General features: G+C 39.2%; 1 protein-coding gene and 2 pseudogenes across 1 annotated transcript; 2 read left to right on the plus strand and 1 right to left on the minus strand.

Annotated features, from left to right (window-relative positions):
• LOC138002133 (uncharacterized) overlaps positions 1-4,779 on the minus strand; it is an 11,009-nt pseudogene extending 6,230 nt beyond the window's left edge.
• A 391-nt stretch (positions 4,780-5,170) lies between these two features.
• LOC138002134 (uncharacterized) lies at positions 5,171-6,148 on the plus strand. Its single transcript, XM_068848224.1, has one exon. The coding sequence runs from the start codon at positions 5,171-5,173 to the stop codon at positions 6,146-6,148; it is 978 nt and encodes a 325-aa protein (XP_068704325.1).
• Positions 6,149-6,434: 286 nt separating this feature from the next.
• LOC138002135 (uncharacterized) lies at positions 6,435-7,468 on the plus strand (annotated as a pseudogene).
• Positions 7,469-22,500: the final 15,032 nt, after the last annotated feature.

Genomic DNA, 22,500 nt, shown 5'->3' on the forward strand with positions numbered 1-22,500 from the left:
AGTGAAGCTATGATCTTCGCAGTTGTGAGCGCAATTTTTGCAATTCCTTCCCAATTGCCTTTTCACTAAATAAATTCAATGGTTGGTTGTTACTAGTAATATATCTGTTGCAAGTACGGCAAACAGAAAACAGAATCCCTTCGATCATTCTCTTCCGATTGCTTCCGGTTAGCATTTTTATTGTGTTGCCATCTGACCAATCAGTGACGAGAACGGATTGGAACCTGCCAGAGCTATTGCCAGATCTCTCGATCCGAGGCGCTGGCCAAGAGGATCGCAGCTCTGGAAACGAGAATGATGTCAGTAGATGCTATAAGAACTCCGGTCCTAGACGTCATTGGTCAACTTATTCGCGATGTTATTGGTCCACTATCAGTTGAGCCTAGATGTAATGGGCTGGGAAGACTAAACAGTGATAGGTGCATTTTGATCCGTCTATAGGTCTAAGGTCAGTACGTGTATCGTAGAATACGTTTGGCAGTACTGTTAGAGTAAATAAGTGTGTCGTTTGTCTGTTGATGTTGTCGATGAGTCGTTTGTTGGGTGCGGGAAGTTGTTGGCATCGGTTTATAGGTGTCCGTTCTAAGTTAGTAAACCAGCTTTCCAGTACGATCCATTAGTAGTAGTTAGTGTTGTAGGTAACAAATGTGGCAGAGTCCCAGTCGATTCTGTGGTTTGTCTGTAGATGGTGTCGAAACGTCAGTGAATGTCATCTCAAACAGTCCTTCTCAGGACTGCACTCACCCGGACGATCATACTTTACTTAATGATGTGACCCCTGGGTTCAAACCATTAATTTCTTGGAAGAAAGTTTACCTGAGGAGTCCAGTATTGGCGAAAAGAGTTTTCGCGGAAAACCAGTTGCGCTTAATGCTAAGAAATTGTGGTGTTGAATTGATATTTCCACCCCCTTACAGTCCTGAATCAAATTCTTTTAAGTTTTGTTTTAGGTCAATGAAGGCGTATTTGAGACAACACAAACAGACTGTTTTCAATTGACTTCACAGAACTTGCAGTAATTCAAGGTTTGCAAACAATCACGCTGGCGATACATTGTGGATTTTTTAATTTAAAAACTACTTTTTTCACAGCCTGCAAATCCTATCCAACGCAGAGATGCCAACCAAACCTCTAAAACCCCGGCATCGAACTACCACCCCCCTCCCCTTCCAAGAAAAAAGCGATGACCCCTCCTCCTCATCAAATCGATCTCCATACCCTCAAATCGACTTAGAGCTTCCAATGTTTACCGTAACCTTGCAGCGGGAAAAAAGGAAGAAGATTTCTGAAGTCTTCCGAGGATTTCCTTAATTGACACAAAGTTGAACCGAAGTCTTCCGAAGATTTTTCGATGTTGGCCCAGAGAATTAGGAATGTTTCTAAAGTTGACCCAAGTATTCTGAAGACAAATTGATTTTCATTTCTTTTGAGACGAGAAAAATCTACTGCCAGTGTGAATCGTGCAATCGCGCAGAAGTTACCACAGCGGAAGGGGAAAATTTGCAGAAAAACCGGGCGTTTATGTCCTGGGTTTTTATTGGTTAACGGAGATCCAATCAGATTACTTACAGTTTTCGAAAGGTCGTACCAGGTCTGCTCATGGTTACAAAATTTGGACACCATATGCTCGAACTAACATCTATAAATTCTCCTTTTGGCTTAGGTATATTAATAAGTGGAATGATCTGCCAGAAAATTTAGTTCATTGTAATTCTGTCAGTAAATTTAAGAAAGGTCCTAAAAGTTATTTATACAACGTGACTCAGTAATCTTTTTATTCATTGATTTTTCTTTACTCTTTGTAAATATTCTACATTTTCTCCATGTTTATAGTTAAAATATTTTTAATGACCGTATAATGTATTGATATTTTATAGTTTCTTAATATTTCTATATTTAATGTTTATTAATATATTTGTTTTATTCTAATCTGTTTTGGGGGTTGCCGTATATGAGGATTCAGTTCTTCCCTGGCAGTTGTTATAAATAAATAAATAAATAAATAAAGACAGTCTGTAATATGGCCGTGAAAAGGAAGAAAACATTTGTTTACTTTCCTGAAACATGTGGCTTTGAGGTTTTAAAGATTGCTTAAAAAATGCCTCAAGAAACGGCGAGGTGAGCTTCAAAAACCGAAATTGATTTGATTAGGGTACATTTGGAGACAGGACGTTAGCTTAGAGTGGCGTAAAGGTTCAAAGTCGCTTTTATCCGGGAGATTTAGTTACCCGCACGGGAGACCGGGAGATTCGTTCAGTAGCCGGGAGAGTTGGCATATATGCCAACGTAAAGTTATTATACCGTAAATTTATATTGTAAAAAACAGAGTTCAAGGTTGTTTTTTAATGGGTACAAATACCTGACTCTGGGAAAGTAAACACAGGGCAGCAAGTTGAAATTTGAACTTGCAACTTCCTCGGAGCAATAACTGCCAATCAAAACACCAACATTGAGTCACAAAATTGCAAAGATGGGTGCAAATGAACAACCCGTTTCACTGTAAAGAGATCGAGCACTTTTATAGAGCCACCCATTAGTCTTGGTCTGGGATTAACTACTTTTCATGGGGTAGTCCCTGGGACTCACTTTAACACTTTCTAACAAAATCACTGTTTAATTAATACCTTAAGAAGATTGACCATCGGTGCAACAATCCCCTGCGCTCGCAAGATATTCCTGCACTCCTGTGAGTCTCCAGAGAAGTTACCTAAGGCCCAGGCACATTGATCCTGAAGTTGTACGTTTTGTCCACTAAGATACGTGATAAGATAAGTGATAAGATATGCAGCAGATGCTTTCAGTACTTTCAGGGTATCCTCGTGCACTCCTGTCGCTAAGTTAGTAATACACCAAGCCGCCTCAAGTTGAAAATGGGCATTTTTAGACGTCAAATGTCCAACCATAGCTCTCAAATCTCAAACTATTGTCTTCTTTTAGGAAACAACTTATCAATTCGCTCCCTTGAGAAAATGCTTTTCGTAGGATTTTTAGATTGTTTAAATTGTTTTTATCTGATTTTTTCTGAATAGCTCTGGCAAGTTCTTTCACTTGATCCGCAGTGTAGTCTTCTACATCACAGTCGCTCTCAATTTCCGAGAAGCGAATGCGTTTCGAACTCAAGACTTTTTCGCGTTTTTCCTTCCGAAGTTCCACTTCCTGATCATATCTTTTATTTCTCAAGGGCACTAAGTTAACACCGCAACTCTTGTACTGATCTCTTCTGTCCAGTTTCTTCTTCTGTTCCGAGGAATGTGCTATGCTATATGTCGTGTTCTATTTATGCTTTATTACCTTGCAATGTGTGTCATAACTGTGAGGATTATAGCTTCACTAGTTGTGTGTCATAAAAATAAATCCCATTTTAAGTTTCTTTTGTTTACATTCAAATTAGGTTTCCTTTGCTCATAATAAGCTGTTCCGTATTCCTAACAATTATATAGAGTAGTTAATGAACTTTCCTCTTTTAAGTCCACCTTTCAATTCAATACAAATCAGCTGCAAAATCAATTTAGAAACAGTAAAAGGATGAATGAAAATATCACAAATAATCAGCATAGTAAAGCATTATGACACGCTCAAGATTATGAAAGCAGAGATTCCTTTATCAATGTTCATTACAAAGATAAGATCATGTTATATACCTAGGTGTTTTAATTGATGATGCACTAAACTGGCAATATCAAATTTGGTACAACAAGTCAATAATCGTACAGGGATTATATCAATCGTGCGGCATTACTTATCCTTGTAACAACTGAAACAACTATGTTGTAATTAGCAATTATTGAATGAGGCTGAGTAGGATATGAAGAATTCTGCAGATCGATGAGGGTGTTATCCAACAAAGCCTAAGGACGAGGTGGATAACATCCTCCGAGATCTGCAGAATTCTTCATATTCTACCAAAGCCGAATTCAATGATTGCTTTATTATTCATTCAAAATATTTTCTTCGCTCAAACTTCTAAACCTATTCCTCTGCTAGCAGGGAAACCTAGCTTTATCTTGTTCAATAATTTGACATACGTAAATATGTGAATATATATAAAATCGTCGGTCAGCATGAGAGCTGGACGTGCTTTAGCTCGCTCTCTCCTTTTTCTATTATTTTCGACTTTTTGGGGCGTTAGTGTTTCATCCAACATCGCAATATGCCCGCCGATATTTAGTGACACTTCCTTTGGGACTGTTGGCGAGTTTTTACATTGTACTGAAACCCCACTTTTGAACTATATTTTTGTCACGTTTTGTTCGACGAGCGGACATCGTGGTTTGTTTAAGCGTAAGAGGCATTTCTTCTTTCGTAAAATTAGCTATTATAGCAATTCATCTGCTTCATTCCAACTGGATAACTTATTGTTGGATATTCATTCGAATCCTGGTTATGGCAGTACATCGGCACACGACAACACTACTCGTGTTAGAAGAAAGCAGCTCACGTGGAAGCATCCGTGTGGACTTTGCTCTAATTCTGTTCGCTCAAATCAAAAAGGAATTCTCTGTGACGGCTGTTGTACATGGCACCACATCAAGTGTATTAACATGGATATTATAACATATATTGAATTGGGTTCCTCCGATGAAACTTGGTACTGTTCCAATTGTACTTTTCCCTTTAACTTCACCGATTCGTTCTTCGAGGAATCTACTACGGGAGATACCAATGCCAGCCTACAGTCGTCGCTTTCAGGTTCTACTGACGGTGTGCGAAATATTTTTCCGAAAGTTTTATTTTTAAATGCCAGAAGTATATGGTACAAAGTTTTTGACCTACAAGCATTGCTACTTATGGACTCGTTTGATGTTGTTGTTATAGTTGAGACATGGCTGGATCGTAGCTATCAGGACTTTGAACTCAAGCTTGAAGGCTATAATATTTTTCGGCAGGATAGATGTAATAGACGGGGTGGTGGAGTGCTTATAGCTGTCAGGAATCATATTTCTTGTATTCACAGGTCTGACTTAGAGGTTAAGTTAGAGATGATAGCTCTTGAAATTCGTCCAAACCCTACTATTTGTGTACTCCTTTCTGCATTTTATAGACCACCGGACGCAGATCAGTTATTTTTGTCACAATTTAGAGAGTTTTTGGTTAAATATTCTAGAACAGCTGTTTCAAATGTTGTTGTAACTGGGGACTTTAATTTTCCACATATTGATTGGAATCTTGGATGCCCTACGAAGCCAGACCTGAAACTGAGGATTTTTGTAATATTTTGGATGATTTCTTTTTGGTACAAAAGAACCTCCATGCAACTCGAGATCTAAGAAATTCTGGACCTTCTGGCAATATTTTGGATCTGGTCCTAACCAATAATGACATCCTTGTTGGAGATGTAGTGGTGCATCCCCATGCATTTGACCCAGACCATCATCCACTTACCTTTAAGTTTCATGCTGAGATGAGAAGGCCTAATAATATTCAGCGAAAGGTATATTGCTACAAAAAGGCTGATTTTAAAGGATTGCAGGAGACCTTACAATCTATTCCCTGGAATCTAGTTACATGCGATAACTGTATTGATACAGGTCTGATAAAGTTTCAGGATCTTCTGTTTGCTGCTGTCAATCAACATATACCACAGATAACACTCAAGCGACGCTCTAGGCCTCCCTGGATTTGTGACCGTGATATAATGAAACTAATTAGGAAGAAGAGGAAATTATGGAAGCAAGTCAAATCAAATGGTTCACCGGGAATATTCTTAAAATTCAAGGAGCTGAGAAAGGAAACAAAGAGACTTACTAATAAAAGTTATTATAACTATCTTAAATCTCTGTCTGGGAAACTTCAGGACAATCCTAAACATTTCTGGTCATTTTACTCCGTTAAATCTAAAACTAAGAGAATTCCAGAGACTGTTATTTATGATAATGTGTGTTCTACAGATACGTCTTCCAAGGTGGAGCTTTTTAATAAGTTCTTCCACTCAATTTATTCAATAGATTCAGCTGATGTTAACAACCCGACTACAGATGTTGTGAATCCAAACTTGTTACTGAACGTTACAACCACAGCACTTGAAGTGCAGGGAATTTTAAGAAGGCTTGACATCCATAAATCACCTGGTGTGGATAATATACCATCCAGAATTCTACAAATCTGTGCGAAGGAACTGTCGGTTCCCTTGTCACATTTGACCTTCTGAGGTCAGGAGTCATGCCCACTTTGTGGAAATCCGCTAACATCACTCCAATACATAAGAACAATAATAAGGAATTTGTGGAAAATTACAGATCAATTTCCCTGTTACCTATTCCAGCAAAATGTTTGGAGCGTCTTGTGCATACTGATATTTTTATGCACATGTTTCGCCTTATTTATCTGAGTGGCAGCATGGATTCGTAAAGGGGAAATCTTGTGAGACACAATTGGTCCTCGCTCATCATCAATGGGTCACAGCTTTGGACGAGGGACGACAGGTGGGTGTTGCTTTCTTGGACTTCTCCAAGGCTTTTGACAGAGTGAATCATTCAATCTTACTGCGGAAGCTCTGTAGTTTTGGAATTTCTGGCTCCCTACTACAGTGGTGTGAGAGTTACCTGAGTAATCGTTGGCAAAGAACTGTGTTGGATGGTGTCTCCTCCACCTGGTTAGAAGTTCCGTCTGGTGTCCCACAGGGCTCCATTTTGGGGCCGTTATTTTTTGTAGTTTTTATTAGTGACTTACCCGATGTCGTTCTCCCTGGAAATACTATTGCGCTTTTTGCTGATGATTGTAAAATTTCAAGAGTCATTGATGATGCTAGTGATCAATTTTGTTTTCAGCGGGACTTGGATAATCTTCATCAGTGGAGTATTCGCAATGCCATGGTTTTTAATGTCAAAAAGTGCAAAGTTCTGAGATTAACAAAGAAAAGGCAACCTTTAGTCTCTAATTATTCCTTGGATAATTCTCCTTTGGAAGAAGTTAAAGAATTCAAAGACTTGGGAGTTACAACTACTGATAATTTTAACTGGAACTCGCACATTGATATTATTGTGTCGAAAGCAAACAGAATGTTAGGGTTAATTAAAAGGACATGTAGAGGTCTGGACGATACTAAGACTCTGAGAACTCTCTACTGCCCATTGGTTCGATCGAATGTTGAATACTGCTCTGTGGTATGGTCACCCTATACGAAAAAAACATAGAAAAAGTTGAAAAAGTACAACGAAGAGCAACCAAGTTCATTTAGAAGACTGAGGACAATTATGAGACCCGTTTAAACAAGCTAAATTTGATGTCACTTAAAAATAGAATTCTAGCTGATGTTACTTTTTTATATAAAGCTCTCAATGGAATAAGCAATGTCAATATTGATTCTTACATTGATTTTTATTCTGATGCTGATCATTATTCATTTAGGAAATATGATGATTTATCTCTTAAAAAGAAATATGCAAGAACAAACCCACTCAAATATAGTTTTTTTCACAGGATAGTTGACTCCTGGAATCGTCTGCCCTACGATATTCGTAGGAAGTAAGTGTAAATATTTTGAAGCGGGGAGTTAAGAAGTTTTTATTGGACAATACATTAAATTAGTTATCCATTGTTGAATTATTGATTTTATTTCGATTTTACTACTGTATTTTCGTATTTTGTATTAGTGTATATTCATTGGTGATCTGTTCTTTTTTATGGGGTCCTGGACTCCTTTACGGATTATCCATATGGCTATTAATGTTATTCTTGTTAGCATGTGTTACTTCTGATGCCATTAAATTGTAAAAATAAAAAAAAAATTTAAAAAAGCCATTTTTCTGCTCAACAAAAATAACACAATCTCGTCCCCAGCTTTTTTCGGTCAACGGTTCAATAATTTGCGGCGGGCTGCACTTTTGACGTCATTGATTCAACATGACGAAGTTTCTTTCCAAATTTGGTGAACAGCAGCTGGATTATGTGTGTGGTTTTAACCAATCAGAAACGGGGAAATATTTTAAATGAATAATTACAGGTTAACGCACTCGGCGAGTGAATTATCGGGATTTACCTGCACGAGTTCACTAACAATGAACGAGAAATTTCAATACCGCACGAGGCCGCCGAGTGCGGTATTGAAAATTTCGAGTTCATTGTTAGTGAACTTTTGTTTGTTAGTCATCTTTGCTACTCTTCTCATTGTATTATTTCTTCATTATTTCCCTAAAGTAAGGTAAAAAAAATCAACTCGATATGGCTAGGGGTTAACTCGAAAACCTACCTATTTATTTAGCTCCGAGGCTCAAATATTTAATTAATTTAAATTGTAATTATGTTTATTTTATCTATTTATTTGTTTATTTCCAAATTTAAATTGTACAATAACTATGAACTGAGCAAACAAAATTCTATTACTCTATTCTATTCTACCCAGAATTCTTTTCGGCCATGAACCAGGCAACTGGAGAAGCACAAGACTGGCCCTCATCAAATGGCTGAAGCGCGGCCGGGTGAAAAAGTAGTGAGAAGAAGATCTCCAACAAGATGCTATGAAATAACCTTGGTGTGTGTGCTGTTAACGTAGACTTTTTGATTTGTGAACAAGGTTTTTTTAATACAAATTCGCGACAAAGTAGTGCTTTCTTCCCTGTTATTTTCATAGCAAACAACTGGCCTTTCGTAATTTCTTGTCAAAGGAAGGGTATAATGTAAAGAAGAGAATACTGAGATTTCTATTTGCAAATTACCTGTCTTCTTACCACTTAAGTAAAACTCTACAGCTCCGTGCAATAAGCGCATTCAAAATTTCCTCATATTACTGTGTAAAAGTGTGTTGTTGTTGTTTTTTTTAAGGGTTTTCCCGCTTATACGAAAGATACGCTTTCTCTCCCGTCCTCTTCTTAAGCATGACTTTCGCGGAAATTACATTCTGTTCCTCAATAAACCTAGAACCAGTCATTAGTTCTTTTTTTTACGTATAAGTTGAGTTGCGCAATGCGCTATCTGATTTTATCCGTACCACTGAGTTTAACGGTCTTAAAAAAGAATCGAGGGCCACAGTTTGTACAGCGGCTTTTCTTTTTAATTATTATATCTTTAAATATTGTGTATTTAGTTATGTACCTGTATATGCTATGTATTTTAGCTGTAAATGTAATGTCTCAAATACATTAGCTCTTGTAGTTATTCTGACATTCAAGATGAAATAATAAAAGTTTATGCGTGCGTACACTTTGTAATCTGCGACTTCTGTGCTTACCATATGACACATAAAATGAATTTTCCCTTAAATATTTAATCCATCGAATTCTTACGCTAAATTGACAAAGGCCGTCTGAAGCTGTGAGTAGGTGTGAGATTTCTCTCATAGGGTTTAGGGCCGACGTATCTCTCCCTCAATGCCGTACCGGGAGGCAAGGTCGGTAGCAGAAAGCAGTGAAGGGCCAACTGCGTCCAAAAGCGATCGCACGGCCGGGCCGAAATCCCGGATGACTCGTTTGGTACAACGCTCCAGCGCCATGTCTGGAGGTACTGCGTTTTTCTCTCTTGTTCAAACATTCCGTCCGCGCATGTGTATATGTTCTGACTCTCCGATACGTAGCCTACCAAAAAAAATTAACATGCTGGTTTTTTTCTTTTTTTTTTTGTACCAGCAATTGACATTTCAGTGTATTTTATAGGCATAAACGTAACGTAAGAACCGTGCGTGTCTGGTCTTTTCTCAGACAGAGGCGAGAGATAGTTTCATGCAGACTGGGACGCTTAAAATGCTCTGTTGTAAACATGGTGGCTCACGAGTGAAGTTGTCTCTCTGGCCTTTCTTTGGACGATTTCCAGAACCTACTGACACAATCTGGGCAAGTTTTCAAAGCTAAAACCTTCAATCTATGCGTTATTTTGCTGGTAGGACTGGGTGGCCCGACACTTATGAAAAAAAACTATGAAATGAGAATTGGGAGTCTTCCATTGTCATGGAATGGCAGAATTACCCAGAATTCGTTTTGGCCACGAGCGAGGCAACTTAAGAAGCACGAGACTGGTCCTCATTGAATGGTTGAAGCGCGGCCAGAGGAAATGATTTCTAGCCAGATACTCAGGAGTAGGCATGTTATGTGCTGTTAACGTAGATTTTGGATTTCTGAGCAAGTTTTTATCATAGAAAATTCGCGACAAAGTTGTGCTTTCATTTCGCTATAATTCTCGTGTCAAAGAAACGGTATATTAATGTAAATAAGAGAAAAACGATATTTATATTTGCAGATTACCTGGCCTCTTACTACGAAAGTCAAGTTCAACATCTCTATGACATAAGCGCATTCAAAAATTCCTCGTATTACTTGATAAAAGTATGTGGTTCTTTTTTTTTTGTTTGTTTTTTGTGCTTTTTTTAAAAAAAAAAGGGTTTTCCTGCTTATATGAAAAATACGTTTTCTTTCCCGTCCCCTTCTTATGCATGATCTTCACGGAAATTACATTCTGTTCCTCAATAAACCTGGAACAACCAGATATGGTCTTAGTTCTCTTTTTTCTTACGTATCAGCTAAGTTGCGGAATGCGCTACCTGATTTTATCCGTACCTATGAGTTTACTGGTTTTAAAAGAAAATCCAGCACCCCATTTTGTACAGTGGCTTTTCTTTGTAATGAAGATATCTTTAAATATTACGTATTTAGTAGGTATCTGTATGTGCTATGTATTTTAGCTGTAAATGTAATGTCTCCAAGATATTAGCTCCTGTAGTTATTCGGAAAAAGCTTGTGACTGTATGTATGTTAACTTTAGAAGGGCGCATGCGTACACTTTGTAATCTGCGACTCCAGTGCTTACCATATGACAGATAAAATGACTTTTCTCTTGAAAATATAAGCCATCTAATTCTTACTCTATATTGACAAGGGCGGTTTAGAGCTGTGAGTAGGCGTGGGATTTGTCACAGATGGTTTAGGGGTCGATATACCTCTCCCTCAATGCCGTACCGGGAGGCAAGTTCGGTAGCAGAAAGCAGCAAAGGGCCAACTGCGTCCAAAAGCGTTCGCACGGGCCGAAATCCCGAGATGACTCGTTTGGTACGACGCTCCAGCGCCATGTCTGGAGGTACTGCATTTTTCTCTCTTGCGTCATCGCATGCGCAAATGTTCTGGCTCTCCGATACGTACCATACCAAAATAAAGATGCTGGTTTTTACAAGGAATTGACATTTCAGTTGATTGTACAAGCATAAACGTAGATGTAAGAACCGTGCTTGTCTGGTCTTCTGGAGACAGAGGTGAAAGATGGTTTCGCGCAGACTGGGACGCCTAAAATGCTTTGTTGTAAACATGGCGGTTCACGAATGAAGTTGTTTCTCTGGCCTTTCTGTGCACGAATTCCAGGACCTACCGATACAATTTGGGCAAGTTTTGAAAGCTGAAATCTCCAATGGATGCTGTACTTTGCTGGTATGAGGGGGTGGCCCGACACTAGTAAAAAAATCGACGAAATGACAACCCGGGGTCTTCCCTTGTCATGGGATGGCAGAATTACGTGAATTCGTTTTGGGAATGAACGAGGCGACTTGAAAAGCACGAGACTGGCCCTCATCAAATGGCTGAAGCGCGACCGGAGGTGAGGGAGAAGAACATTTCTAGCCAGATACTAAGGAGTAGCCCTGGTGTGTGCTGTTAATTAATGTAGCCTTTTGATTTCTAAACAAATATTTGTCATAGTATATTCGCGACAAAGTAGCGCTTTTCTCGCTGTTAATCTTGTAGGAAAAGTTGCGTACATTTTCGTCAGTTGTTCTTGTCAAAACAAAAAGGTATAATGTAAACAAGAGAACACCGACATGAATATTTGTAGATTACTGAGGTGAAACTCAGTCTGTATCTCTATGCAAGAAGCGCATTCAAAATTTCCTCATATTACTGTGTAAAAGTTTGTTTTTGAATGATTTTCCTACTACTGCATATGAAAAACAACCGAGTTTTCACCCCCGTTTTCTTTACATGATCTTTGCGGAAGTTCCATTCCGTCCCCCAATAAAAAAGAACAACCAGTAATGGTCTTAAGTCTTTGTCCTTACTTAATCAGCTAAATTGTGGAATGCGCTACTGAGGTAACAGGTTTTAAAGTGAGAATCCAGGGAAACATTTTGTATAGCCGCTTTTCTTTTGAATTAATTTTTCTTTTAATATTTTCTATTAATTTAATTATGTATCCATAGATGCTATGTATTTTAGCTGTAAATGTTATGTCTACCAAGATAGTAGGTCTTGTAGTTACTCTGAATTCCGGGATGAAATAAAGTTGAATGCATTTGTGTATGTTTCCTTTAGCAGGGCGCATGCGTACACTTTGTATTCCGCGACTACAGTTCTTACCATATGAGAGATAAAATGACTTTTGCCTTAAATATATAAGCCATCGAAATCCTACGTTCAATTGTAATGACAAGGGCGGTCTGATGGAGCTGTGAGCAAGCGTGGGATTTGTCACACATGGTTTAGGGGCCGACATATCTCTCCCTCAATGCCGTACCGGGAGGCAAGGTGGGTAGCAGAAAGCAGCAAAGGGCCAACTGCGTCCAAAAGCGATCGCACGGGCCGAAATCCTGGGATGACTCGTTTGGTACGACGCTCCAGCGCCACGTCTGGAGGTACTGCATTTTTCTCTCTTGCTCAAACATTCCGTCATCGCATGCGCAAATGTTCTGGCTCTCCGATACGTACCATACCAAAATAAAGATGCTGGTTTTTACAAGGAATTGACATTTCAGTTGATTGTACAGGCATAAACGTAGATGTAAGAACCGTGCTTGTCTGGTCTTCTGGAGACAGAGGTGAAGGATGGTTTCGCGCAGACTGGGATGCCTAAAATGCTTTATTGTAAACATGGCGGTTCAGGAATGATGTTTTTTCTCTGGGCTTTTTGTGCACGAATTCCAGGACCTACCGATACAATTTGGGCCAGTTTTGAAGGCTAAAATCTCCAATTGATGTTGTACTTTGCTGATATGACTTGGTAGCCCGACAATTGTAAACAAATCGACTAAATGACAACCGGGATGGCAGAATTACCGTGACTTCGTTTGGGAATGAACGAAGCAACTTGAAAAGCACAAGACTGGCCCTCATCAAATGGCTGAGGCGCGACCGGAGGTGAGGGAGAAGAACATTTCTAGCCCGATACTAAGGAGTAGCCCTGGTGTGTGCTGTTAATTAATGTAGCCTTTTGATTTTTGAACAAATATTTGTCGTAGAATATTTGCGACAAAGTAGCGCTTTTCTCGCTGTTATTCTTGTAGAAAAAACTGCGTAGACTTTCGTCAGTTGTTCTTTTCAAAAAAAAAAACGGTATAATGAAGCGTCTTTTGAAGCGCTTTGAGGCGTCTTGAGAAAGAGCGTTTTGAAGAGTGTTTGAAGCATTTTAAAAAACGACGTTTTGAAGCGTCATTTAAAGCGCTTTGAGATAGCGTGTTTGAAGCGCTTTCAAAAAGAACATTTTGAAGGGTTGTTTGAAGCGCTTTAAGAAAACGCGTTCAAAGCGCTTTGGAAAAGAACCTTTTAACCGTGCACCGGTGGCTCAGTTGGTTGAGCACGGGCTGTCACGCGGGAGGTCGTGAGTTCACCTCCGGCCGGACCAATACTCAGGGTCTTTAAATAACTGAGGAGAAAGTGCTGCCTTTGTAATTACATCTGCAAATGGTTAGACTCTCTAATCTTCTCGGATAAGGACGATAAGCCGGAGGTCCCTTCTCACAACCCTTCAATGTTCATAATCCTGTGGGACGTAAAAGAACCCGCACACTTGTCGTAAAGAGTAGGGCATGTAGTTCCCGGGCATGTAGTTCCCGGTGTATCATGGTTGGGATGGTAAATGCTCGGAGATATTAGCTACACCAAGCTACTCTAAAAATCCGAGGGTAATTAAAGATATATGATATGATATGATGATTTGAAGCGTTTTTTGAAGAGGTATGAGAAACTGTGGTTGAAGCGCATTGAGAAAGAACGTTTTGAAGTGCTTTGAGAAAGAACGTTTTAAGGCGTCGTTTGAAGCTCTTAGAGAAAATGCCTTTGAAGCGCTTTGAGAAAGATGGTTTTGAAGCGTCTTTTGAAGAGCTTTGAAAAAGGGCGTTTGAAGTGCTGTAAGAAAGAATGTTTTGAAGCGTCCTCTGAAGAGCTTTTACAAAGAACGTTTTGAAGCATCGTTTGAGGTGCTTTGAGAAAGAACCTTTTCAAGCGTTGTTTAAAGGGCTTTGAGAGAGCGCATTTGAAACGTTTTGAAGCGTTGTTTGAAGTGCTTTGAAAAAGAACATTTTGAAGCGTCGTTTGAAGCGCTTTGAGAAAGGGCGTTTGAAGCACTCTAAGAAAGAACCTTTCGAAGCGTCCTTTAAAGACCTTTCAGAAAGAACGTTTTGAAGCGTCGTTTTAAGCGCTTTAGGAAAGTGAGCTTGAAGTGCTTTGAGAAAGGGCGTTTTGAAGCGTCGTTTGAAGTGCTTTGAAAAAGAACGTTTTGAAGCATCGTTTGAAGCTCTTTGAGAAAGCGTGTTTGAAGCGCTTTGAAAAGAACATTTTCAAGCATCGTTTGAAGCGCTTTGAGAGAGAAAGTTTTGAAGCGTTGTTTGAAGCACTTTGAGAAAAAAAGTTTTGAAGCATCGTTTGAAGCGCTTTGGGAAAAGGCGCTAGAAGCACTTTGAGAAAGAACGTCCTGAAGTGTCGTTTTAAGCGCTTTGAGAAGGCGTCGTTTGAAGCCTTTTGAGAAAGAACGTTTTAAAGCCTCGTTTGAAGCGCTTTGAGAAAGAACATTTTCAAGGGTCGTTTAAGGCGCATTGAGAAAGCACGTTTGAAGGGCTTTGAGAAAGAATGTTTTGAAGCATCGTTTCAAGCGCTTTGAGAAAGATCGTTTTGAAGCGTCCTTTGAAGCGATTTGAGAAAGAACGTTTTGAAGCGCTTTGAGAAAGCGTGTTTGAAGCGATTTGAGAAAGAACGTTTTTAGATATTACTTGAGGCACTTTGAGAAATGCTTTCCTCGGACCGAAAAATGGTCACCAAAGGCTTCTCATCTGAAAACAAATGAAAGGTACGCCCATACAGGTTTTTGTGAAACTTTCGCACTCCCAATATGATTCCCAGCACTTCCTTCTCGATTTGGAAATAGTTTTTTTCACTCTTGATGAGTGTTCTGGATGCGAATGCGATGGGACATTCCTTGCCATCATCCATTTTATGTGAGATCACAGTTGCCACACCGTAAGGTGAAGCATCACATGCTAGGATCAAGTTTTTGTTTTCATCATATGGGACCAGTACCTTGCCAGCCACAAGCTCTGCTTTGCTATGCACAAAAGCTTGTTGACACTCTGCTGTCCAATCCCATTTCACTCCCTTTTGGAGCAATTCGTGTAATGGCTGTAGCAGTGTAGATAGGTTGGGTATGAAATTACCACAGTAGTTCAGCAATTTTAAATAGGAGGGCAGTTCTTCCTCTGTCTTTAAGCTTGGTGCCTTGTTAATAGCTGCAATCCTCTCCTCTGTAGGGTGCTGACTCTCTCCGTCCACTTGCTAGCCCAGGAACTCTACACTTGGCACCATAAACTCACACGTTGACCTACAATGCCATGCTTTTCCAGCGTGGATAACACCTCACCAAATACTTGTAAATGTTCATGAGGTTCTGTTCTAATTAGAATGTCATCAATGCGACAACGCCGTTAATCCATTCCCTGTAATATCTGATATATCATGGACTGAAAAAAGGCGGGAGCCAACACTATTCCAAAAGTAAGACGTCAGTAAGCGTACAGACCTTTCTGAGTGTTCACAGTGAGATAGTGCTGACTTTCAGGGGTGAGTTCGATCTGCTGATATGCATTTGACAAATCAATCTTGCTGACCACCGTTCCACTTCCTAATGTGGCAAATTCATCCTCAGTGTCAGGCATTGTATAGGGATTGTCTATAAAAAGCTGGTTTACAGGTGACGATCTAAAACAAGACAAGGCTTCATTCTTGCTTCAAAATAGCTTCAGGCAATTTCTTCCTAGCAGTGGAGGACCATCTCCATCAAGTACAATCAGAGGCAAGGACATTTTCTGCTTTTCATAGATTACAGGTAGGTGATCATGAACCTCACTATAGACAGGTATTTCAATTCCATTTTAAGCGTTCAACTTGATCTTAGTGTCATGCAAGGGCCACTGATTAAACTCCTCATCATATTAGGTCTGAGGCAAGATCGATACTGTGGCACCTGTGTCTAACTGCATTTTACAGGTTTTCTTGTCAAGTAACACTGACACGAACATTGGTAGACGCTCTTCCTTTCCCAACTTCTCAGCTGTAAAAAGTCCTCGTACCTCATCATCAGTTTCATCCACAACAACTCCTTCCCCATATCTTGCAATTTCAGGTTCTCTCCTTCAGCCACTCAAATCGTTTCTATTTACAGCACTACTACCAGTCCTTGTTTTACACACAGCTACAAAATAACCCACCTTGTTTTACTTTGAACACATTGCTTGACATGCTCAACAAACTCTATCTCGGCCATAATGTCCCTGCTGACTTCAACTGACTTCTTTTGTGGCTGCTTGACAGGATTTCAAGCAGATCTCCGGATAATTTTATTCACACCCAATGGTTCCTCTGTCTTCGACTCGAAGCCTTGTTCTCCCATTTTCTTAGCTTGCTCGTCTACCACTTCCATTGCTCGGGCCACCTCTTGCACCTTCTTCAATGTGAGGTCGTCTTTGCCCAGTAATTTCCTTCCTCAAACCTGATGAACGGCATTTATCGATGACGTGGTCTTTGATGTTGACAATTACAATTCTGTGCTCGTTTCCGAAGTTAAGCGATACATTGATCCACTGTCTTGCCCTCCGTTGAGCCATATTCCTGAACACGTCTCTCGTAAGGCTTGTTAACTTTAGTGGCAAAATACCCACCTACCACCCTGGTCTGGGTCAATTAACGTTTCGTACAACTCCTCAACCCCTATTCCTCTGTGTGAAGCAGCAAAGCCTTCTTTTGTGAATTATTCACAAGAAGGTATTGAAATGATTGAAGCTAACGCCGACGAATTACCTTTGCAATCAAACAGAGCTACGCCTTGAATTTCAATGTCTACTGCCGCCATTTTTCTCTAATCAGTGGACCCTATCCTCGTCGCCAGTGTTAAATACTGAGAAACCAACGGATGGTTAGACTTGGGACTTATTAAACCAGATTAAATCATCAACCACACATGTTTTCACAACATGGTGGCAATACTCAGAACGGCCTCATTTTAAATTTTAATGCACATGCCTGAAAGAAACCACTGACTCACAAATACATCACAGACTCCAAGATACTTTAAACACGTTTTTGTCTCAAAATTTTGAATATTTATTGCAGTGACTTTTTTCCTTGGCGAATTTATTAACATAAAATCGGGGACAATTTTAGTTCCCGTTTACGTGGTGGCTCCCATTTTACGGTTCCTCACAAGCATGTGGCTTTTTGAAATTTAAAACTTTTTTAAATTTGTATCTTCCGTTTTACGGTTTCCGGATCATATTGCTGATGTAACCCCAATGGTACTTCAGTGTATGTGGAGATTAACTGATGAGTGGACCAACTTCGAGTTGGTCTATGAAAAAGAACTGTATTAAATTCCACATGCACTCAGATTGAGCAGTCATTTTACTGAGACAAAATTCGCAAGATTACCCACAACAAAACCTCACCAAATACATGTGTTTAAATGTTATGCATATTATAACAATGTTCCTCTGGTTTTCGTGCATTATAATAATTGAGTGACGCATATTTTGATTAATCTGTTACCACACTTTCTCAATAGATTGGAATACAATAAAACCAGCCTCTTTCAATGTGTGGGGTCTAATATTAAATAGATTCTCTTTTTACCTGTTGCAACAAGTTCATTGTTCGGAAAAAAATGTCTCACCCTTGGACCCCAAAATGACTGCTTTCCTGGCAAGTTTTAAAAAATCATTGAAAGCCCAGTGGCAAGTGGAAATAATTTTTGGAATTCAAATTCTGTAAAGTTGGAGGAAAGCTAAATCTTCAAATGCAACTAAATAAAGCTGATTGGAACAATACAGTGCCAGTAAAGAATCCCTTCTAATGAGAAATACTGGAAATATGGTCAGATGTTAGTAACAGCAGTATTACTTTTGACCTGAATAATGGCACTGATGTTGACTGCTTACACACTGACAGCTAGCTGCACTAAAAGCACAATGCTCATCAATTTTCAATAAACATTTGCACACAGAATTCTACCTACCAACACACTTCTTGCAAAAATGGGTTTCAAGCAAGACCCAAGTTCCTTCTTCTGCAATAACTTGATGGAAAATCCGATTCATTATTATTGGAGATGTAAAAAAATTATTTGCTTAATTGAGAAACTTAAGACTTGCAATTATCACCACAGAACTACATGAACTAGACGCTCCATGAGCGTACACTGGGTTGCCTAAGATACGTGTTACTCCAAAACAGAAGGGACTGAGTTGGGTGGTATTGAACTGCAGCGTTCCATGCAATTTTTTCAAGTCGGGGATCATTAAGACAATATAAAGGGTCCCCCAGAAGTCGTACCAGCAGAGGCCCTTTGGCTCACATCTTCATACGACAAAGCAGATCTTTTTCTGAGGTTAAAAACCTGGCTACCCGCCTATTAATCGTTTGTAAGAAAGAAGAAATTCCTGTCATCTTTAGAAAAAATAGGCACGCATTGCATACGTGTGGTAGTGCAGTAACACAGCGCTTTCTTCCATATTGTGAACAGAGCTGCGTTTTGTCTTCCAGGATATCCAAGTTTAATATCTAACTCTCATAGTACACGATATTGTTTTGGTATTGTACATCATTGTCGTGTCATGGTTAAAGTCGTAGGTAAATAGCCCCCTGAGAAGACATTTGGTTACTAGAAAAGTACTAAACCCAGAAAGATTGAAGAAAATAAAAGGGAATCGAGAAACATTGTCTTCTATCGTTACATGTTGATCATTTCCAAGTTCCCTCACAACTTCTTTTTACCACAAGTTTAAGCGTGCACTGAAACTCGTCCCCAGGGTCTCTCTTCCCTGGGGAAGAAGACCTGGGGACGAGGTTGGCATGCACTCTGCGCATCTGACAGCTTTGTAATACAAAAGTTCACTGAAGTTAAACCCTATCCGGCGGGGTTAGTATCTGGATGGGTGACCAAAAAAAGTGACCACTTTGTAACAGAAGCATAGGACCGAAAATTCTATTTTAACGCCCAAAAATGCGAACTAAGCAAGGTACAGAATTTGTTAGCTTGCTTTATGCAAAACAAATATTGATGCAAAAGTAAATAAATATTGATACACAGTTCTTAGGAAGAGCAGAAGGAAGTTTTCAGGACAGTCGATCGAGAGTAAAATATTTTGCCACCAGCAACACAATTAAAGACACGAAAACAACATTAATCTTGAACCGTGAATATGAAAAGTTACCATCAGCGAAAAACATTTTGCGAGATTTTTGCTACGTTCAAATTTTTTATTGTACTTTTGGCTGCACAAGTAATAGCAAAATTGAAAGTGACATCGAATTCAGCGGCCGCCGTGATTAAGTTACTGGGGCGTGTTTAAGAGAGACCCTGGTCTCCCAGCCACTCAACTCTAAAGCAGAAAGCTGAAAGGGTTCAGAGAAGAGCTATACGCTGGATTTTACAAATCAAGCAAGGTGAACTGTCCTACAAAGAAAGACTGATTCATCTGGATTTGCTGCTGCTTACCTATGACCGCGAAGTCAAGGATTTAGTATTTCTTTATAAGGCTTTGTATGGCTACATTGACATTGATATTAACCTTATTAAGAGTTAGTCGCTGCCATAATCGACAATCTCAATCAAGCGATATAAAGTATTTGGAGACGCCTTTCTGTAAAACAGCTACCTATCAGTCCTCCTTCTTTAATTGTAGTATTAAAATATGGAACCTCATATGTACATTAATTCGGCCCTGCGACTTTCTAAACATTAATACTTTTAAGAACAGTTTAACTAACTTGTACAAAGATGAATTAGCGAATGTCTTTGACCCCGACAAACCATGCTCATGGGGTCTTGCACGTAATTGTGGATGCCACTGGCAACAATAGTTTAATATCCATTTCTTAAGATTTTTACCGATTTATTTGGGAGGTGCCTCGCATAGGACTCCAGGTCCCGTTTGCACCTTACCTTTCGGTCGTTTTTTTTTTTTTTTACCTGTATGTAATTAATTATTTAAAAGAGAGACTCAGACCAATAAAGTTGAAAAAGCAAAACATTTTTTTTTCTTTCAAGTGTTATAAAGTTTCTTTTTCTTTCAAGTGTTATAAAGTTTGAGAAGAATCATATTCATCATAATCGTTCAACTCTTGAGGTTGACCATTGTTTCTGCAAAGTCAAAGATTTACTCTCCACTCCAAGGGGAGGTTATTTATCACCAGATAATTTCATCGTTTTGGAAATAGCAGCTACTTTATTATTCATCAGCGTCACAATATTTTGCCGATTTTGGACTCATTTTGTTGAAACTCAAGCACGCTTCCAACAGACCTGGTTTTTTTTCCCGTGACTTATGCGCTGATTACAGTGCACTACCACAAAAACCTCCCGTATCATATTTCAACACACATATGCAAATTTGTTAAGCTCGAAAATTACACAAAATGATAAAATTCACAAAAGGGGGATATCTCACAAAAATCTTTTCCAGCGAAACATTTATTGAAACAAACAACATATTTTCTATTAGAGGCAAACAACGCTTCCTATTTCAATTCCATTCGTGCAAACAAGACACACAATCGGTGTCACAAAGCATATGCAATTAAATAAATTTCTGACAGTTCACATCAAACCTTTCCGAAAGAACCTTGACCGTAAATAATAAAGCACAAAAGAGACAAGCTTTCATACAAATAATTTTTCACTGTCACATTTCCATTTTTTTTACCTTTGCAGAGTTGAGTACAAAATAAATGTAACTTGCCAGACAACTTAGATGCGACTTCAGTAAACACTGTGATGCATTCAAGGCGTTCGATTCCGTCAATGTTCGTTAAATCCAGAAAAGAATTGCCATTTGATTTCAGTGTTGTATATAATACCAAGTTAGTAAAATATTAGAAACAAAGTTCACTTGATATGAAATGAAACAATGTTGCCTCGCAGTGATGAGCGCAAATTTCTATTGCGTTGAGAAGCCTGAAAAATTTTTCAGGACTTCAACGAGATTTGAACCCGCAACCTCGCGATACTGGTGCGATGATGCTCTAACCAACTGAGCTATGAAGCCACTGACGTTGAGAGCTGGTCACTTCTGGGTTCAAAACTTCCCGTGATAAGTAATTATGAGTGAAAGATATATATATGAAATACATCATACATTGCACTGCGGGTATGAAATGAAATGAAACAATGTTGCCTCTCAAATCCCGTTGAAGTCCTAAAAAATTTTTCAGGCTTCGCGACGCAATAGAAACCTGCGAGGCAACATTGTTTCATTTCATTTCATACCCGCAGTGCAATGTATGATGTATTTCATATATATATCATTCACTTGATATCCAACAGCGAAAAATGAAATTGTTATCGAAGACCATTACTTGTCGCTTTAAAGATTCCAGATATTTATTTTTCACCGCCTGTCTTGCTCCACCCTGCGAGCAGAGCCTCCTTTTGTCTTTTTCTTTACTGAGGAGGAGAAAAGTAGGCGCTGCTTGAATCGCGTCAACTCTTTGAAGCCGCCACAGTCCGAACTTCTGGACTAGTCAATCTTGTTTTCTCTCGTCAAATCGTTTTTTTCCAGTGCGAGCGTCCGTTTAGAGACAAAACCAATTGTTATAATTGATTGTTATAAGATGGCGGCGAGATCTGGCATATAGACCTAATCAGCTAACTCAATGTTGTACCCAATTCAAACCCTTTGGGAATAAAACGCTTTGTTTAGACAAAGAATCTTAGTCCCGGGAGATTTGAATTGGGTACAACATTGAGTTAGCCGATTAGGTCTATTAGGCTTGGGTTCGAGACTGTATCCTGGCAACATGCAGCGCATATTCAATAAAGATCTTACTCGATTCATGCAGAGCCTTTCTCGAGAACGCCAAAATCGAGCAAGCAAAAGAAAGGCTCTGCTTGCAGGGTGGTCTTGCTCATCCAATTGACGTTCCATTCTTGAGCTCCATGAGGGTATATTTTGTTTAAAGATTCACTAAAACGCCATTCGCATTACAATGACTTTTGACGCCACTGAAGGTTAACAAGAATTAGTGAAATTTCCAATTGTTACCGGAAGACCGTGCAGAGATAACAGATCCAGTTAAGGTGTTCGATTCCTTCTCTGTCTTTGTTGAACCCATAAGTTACCAGAGAAATTTCCATTTGGTTTCAGTGTTGTACATAACACCACCTTGGCGAAATATTAGAAATACAGTTCACTTTGATTTTGGCTCAAGGGGTGAAAGATTTATTTTTCACTGTCTGTCTTGTTTATCCAATTGACATTCCATTCTTGAGCTCCATAGGGGTATATTTTGTTTAAAAGATGTACTAAAACGCCATTCACGTTACAATGACTTTCGA

The sequence above is a fragment of the Montipora foliosa genome, chromosome 5 (genome assembly GCF_036669935.1).
Source record: "Montipora foliosa isolate CH-2021 chromosome 5, ASM3666993v2, whole genome shotgun sequence".
NCBI classification, from domain to species: Eukaryota; Metazoa; Cnidaria; class Anthozoa; order Scleractinia; family Acroporidae; genus Montipora; species Montipora foliosa.

Excerpts from the sequence above, each read along its gene's own strand:
- LOC138002134 (XM_068848224.1), top strand. The coding sequence starts at position 5,171 with ATGCCCTACGAAGCCAGACCTGAAACTGAGGATTTTTGTAATATTTTG.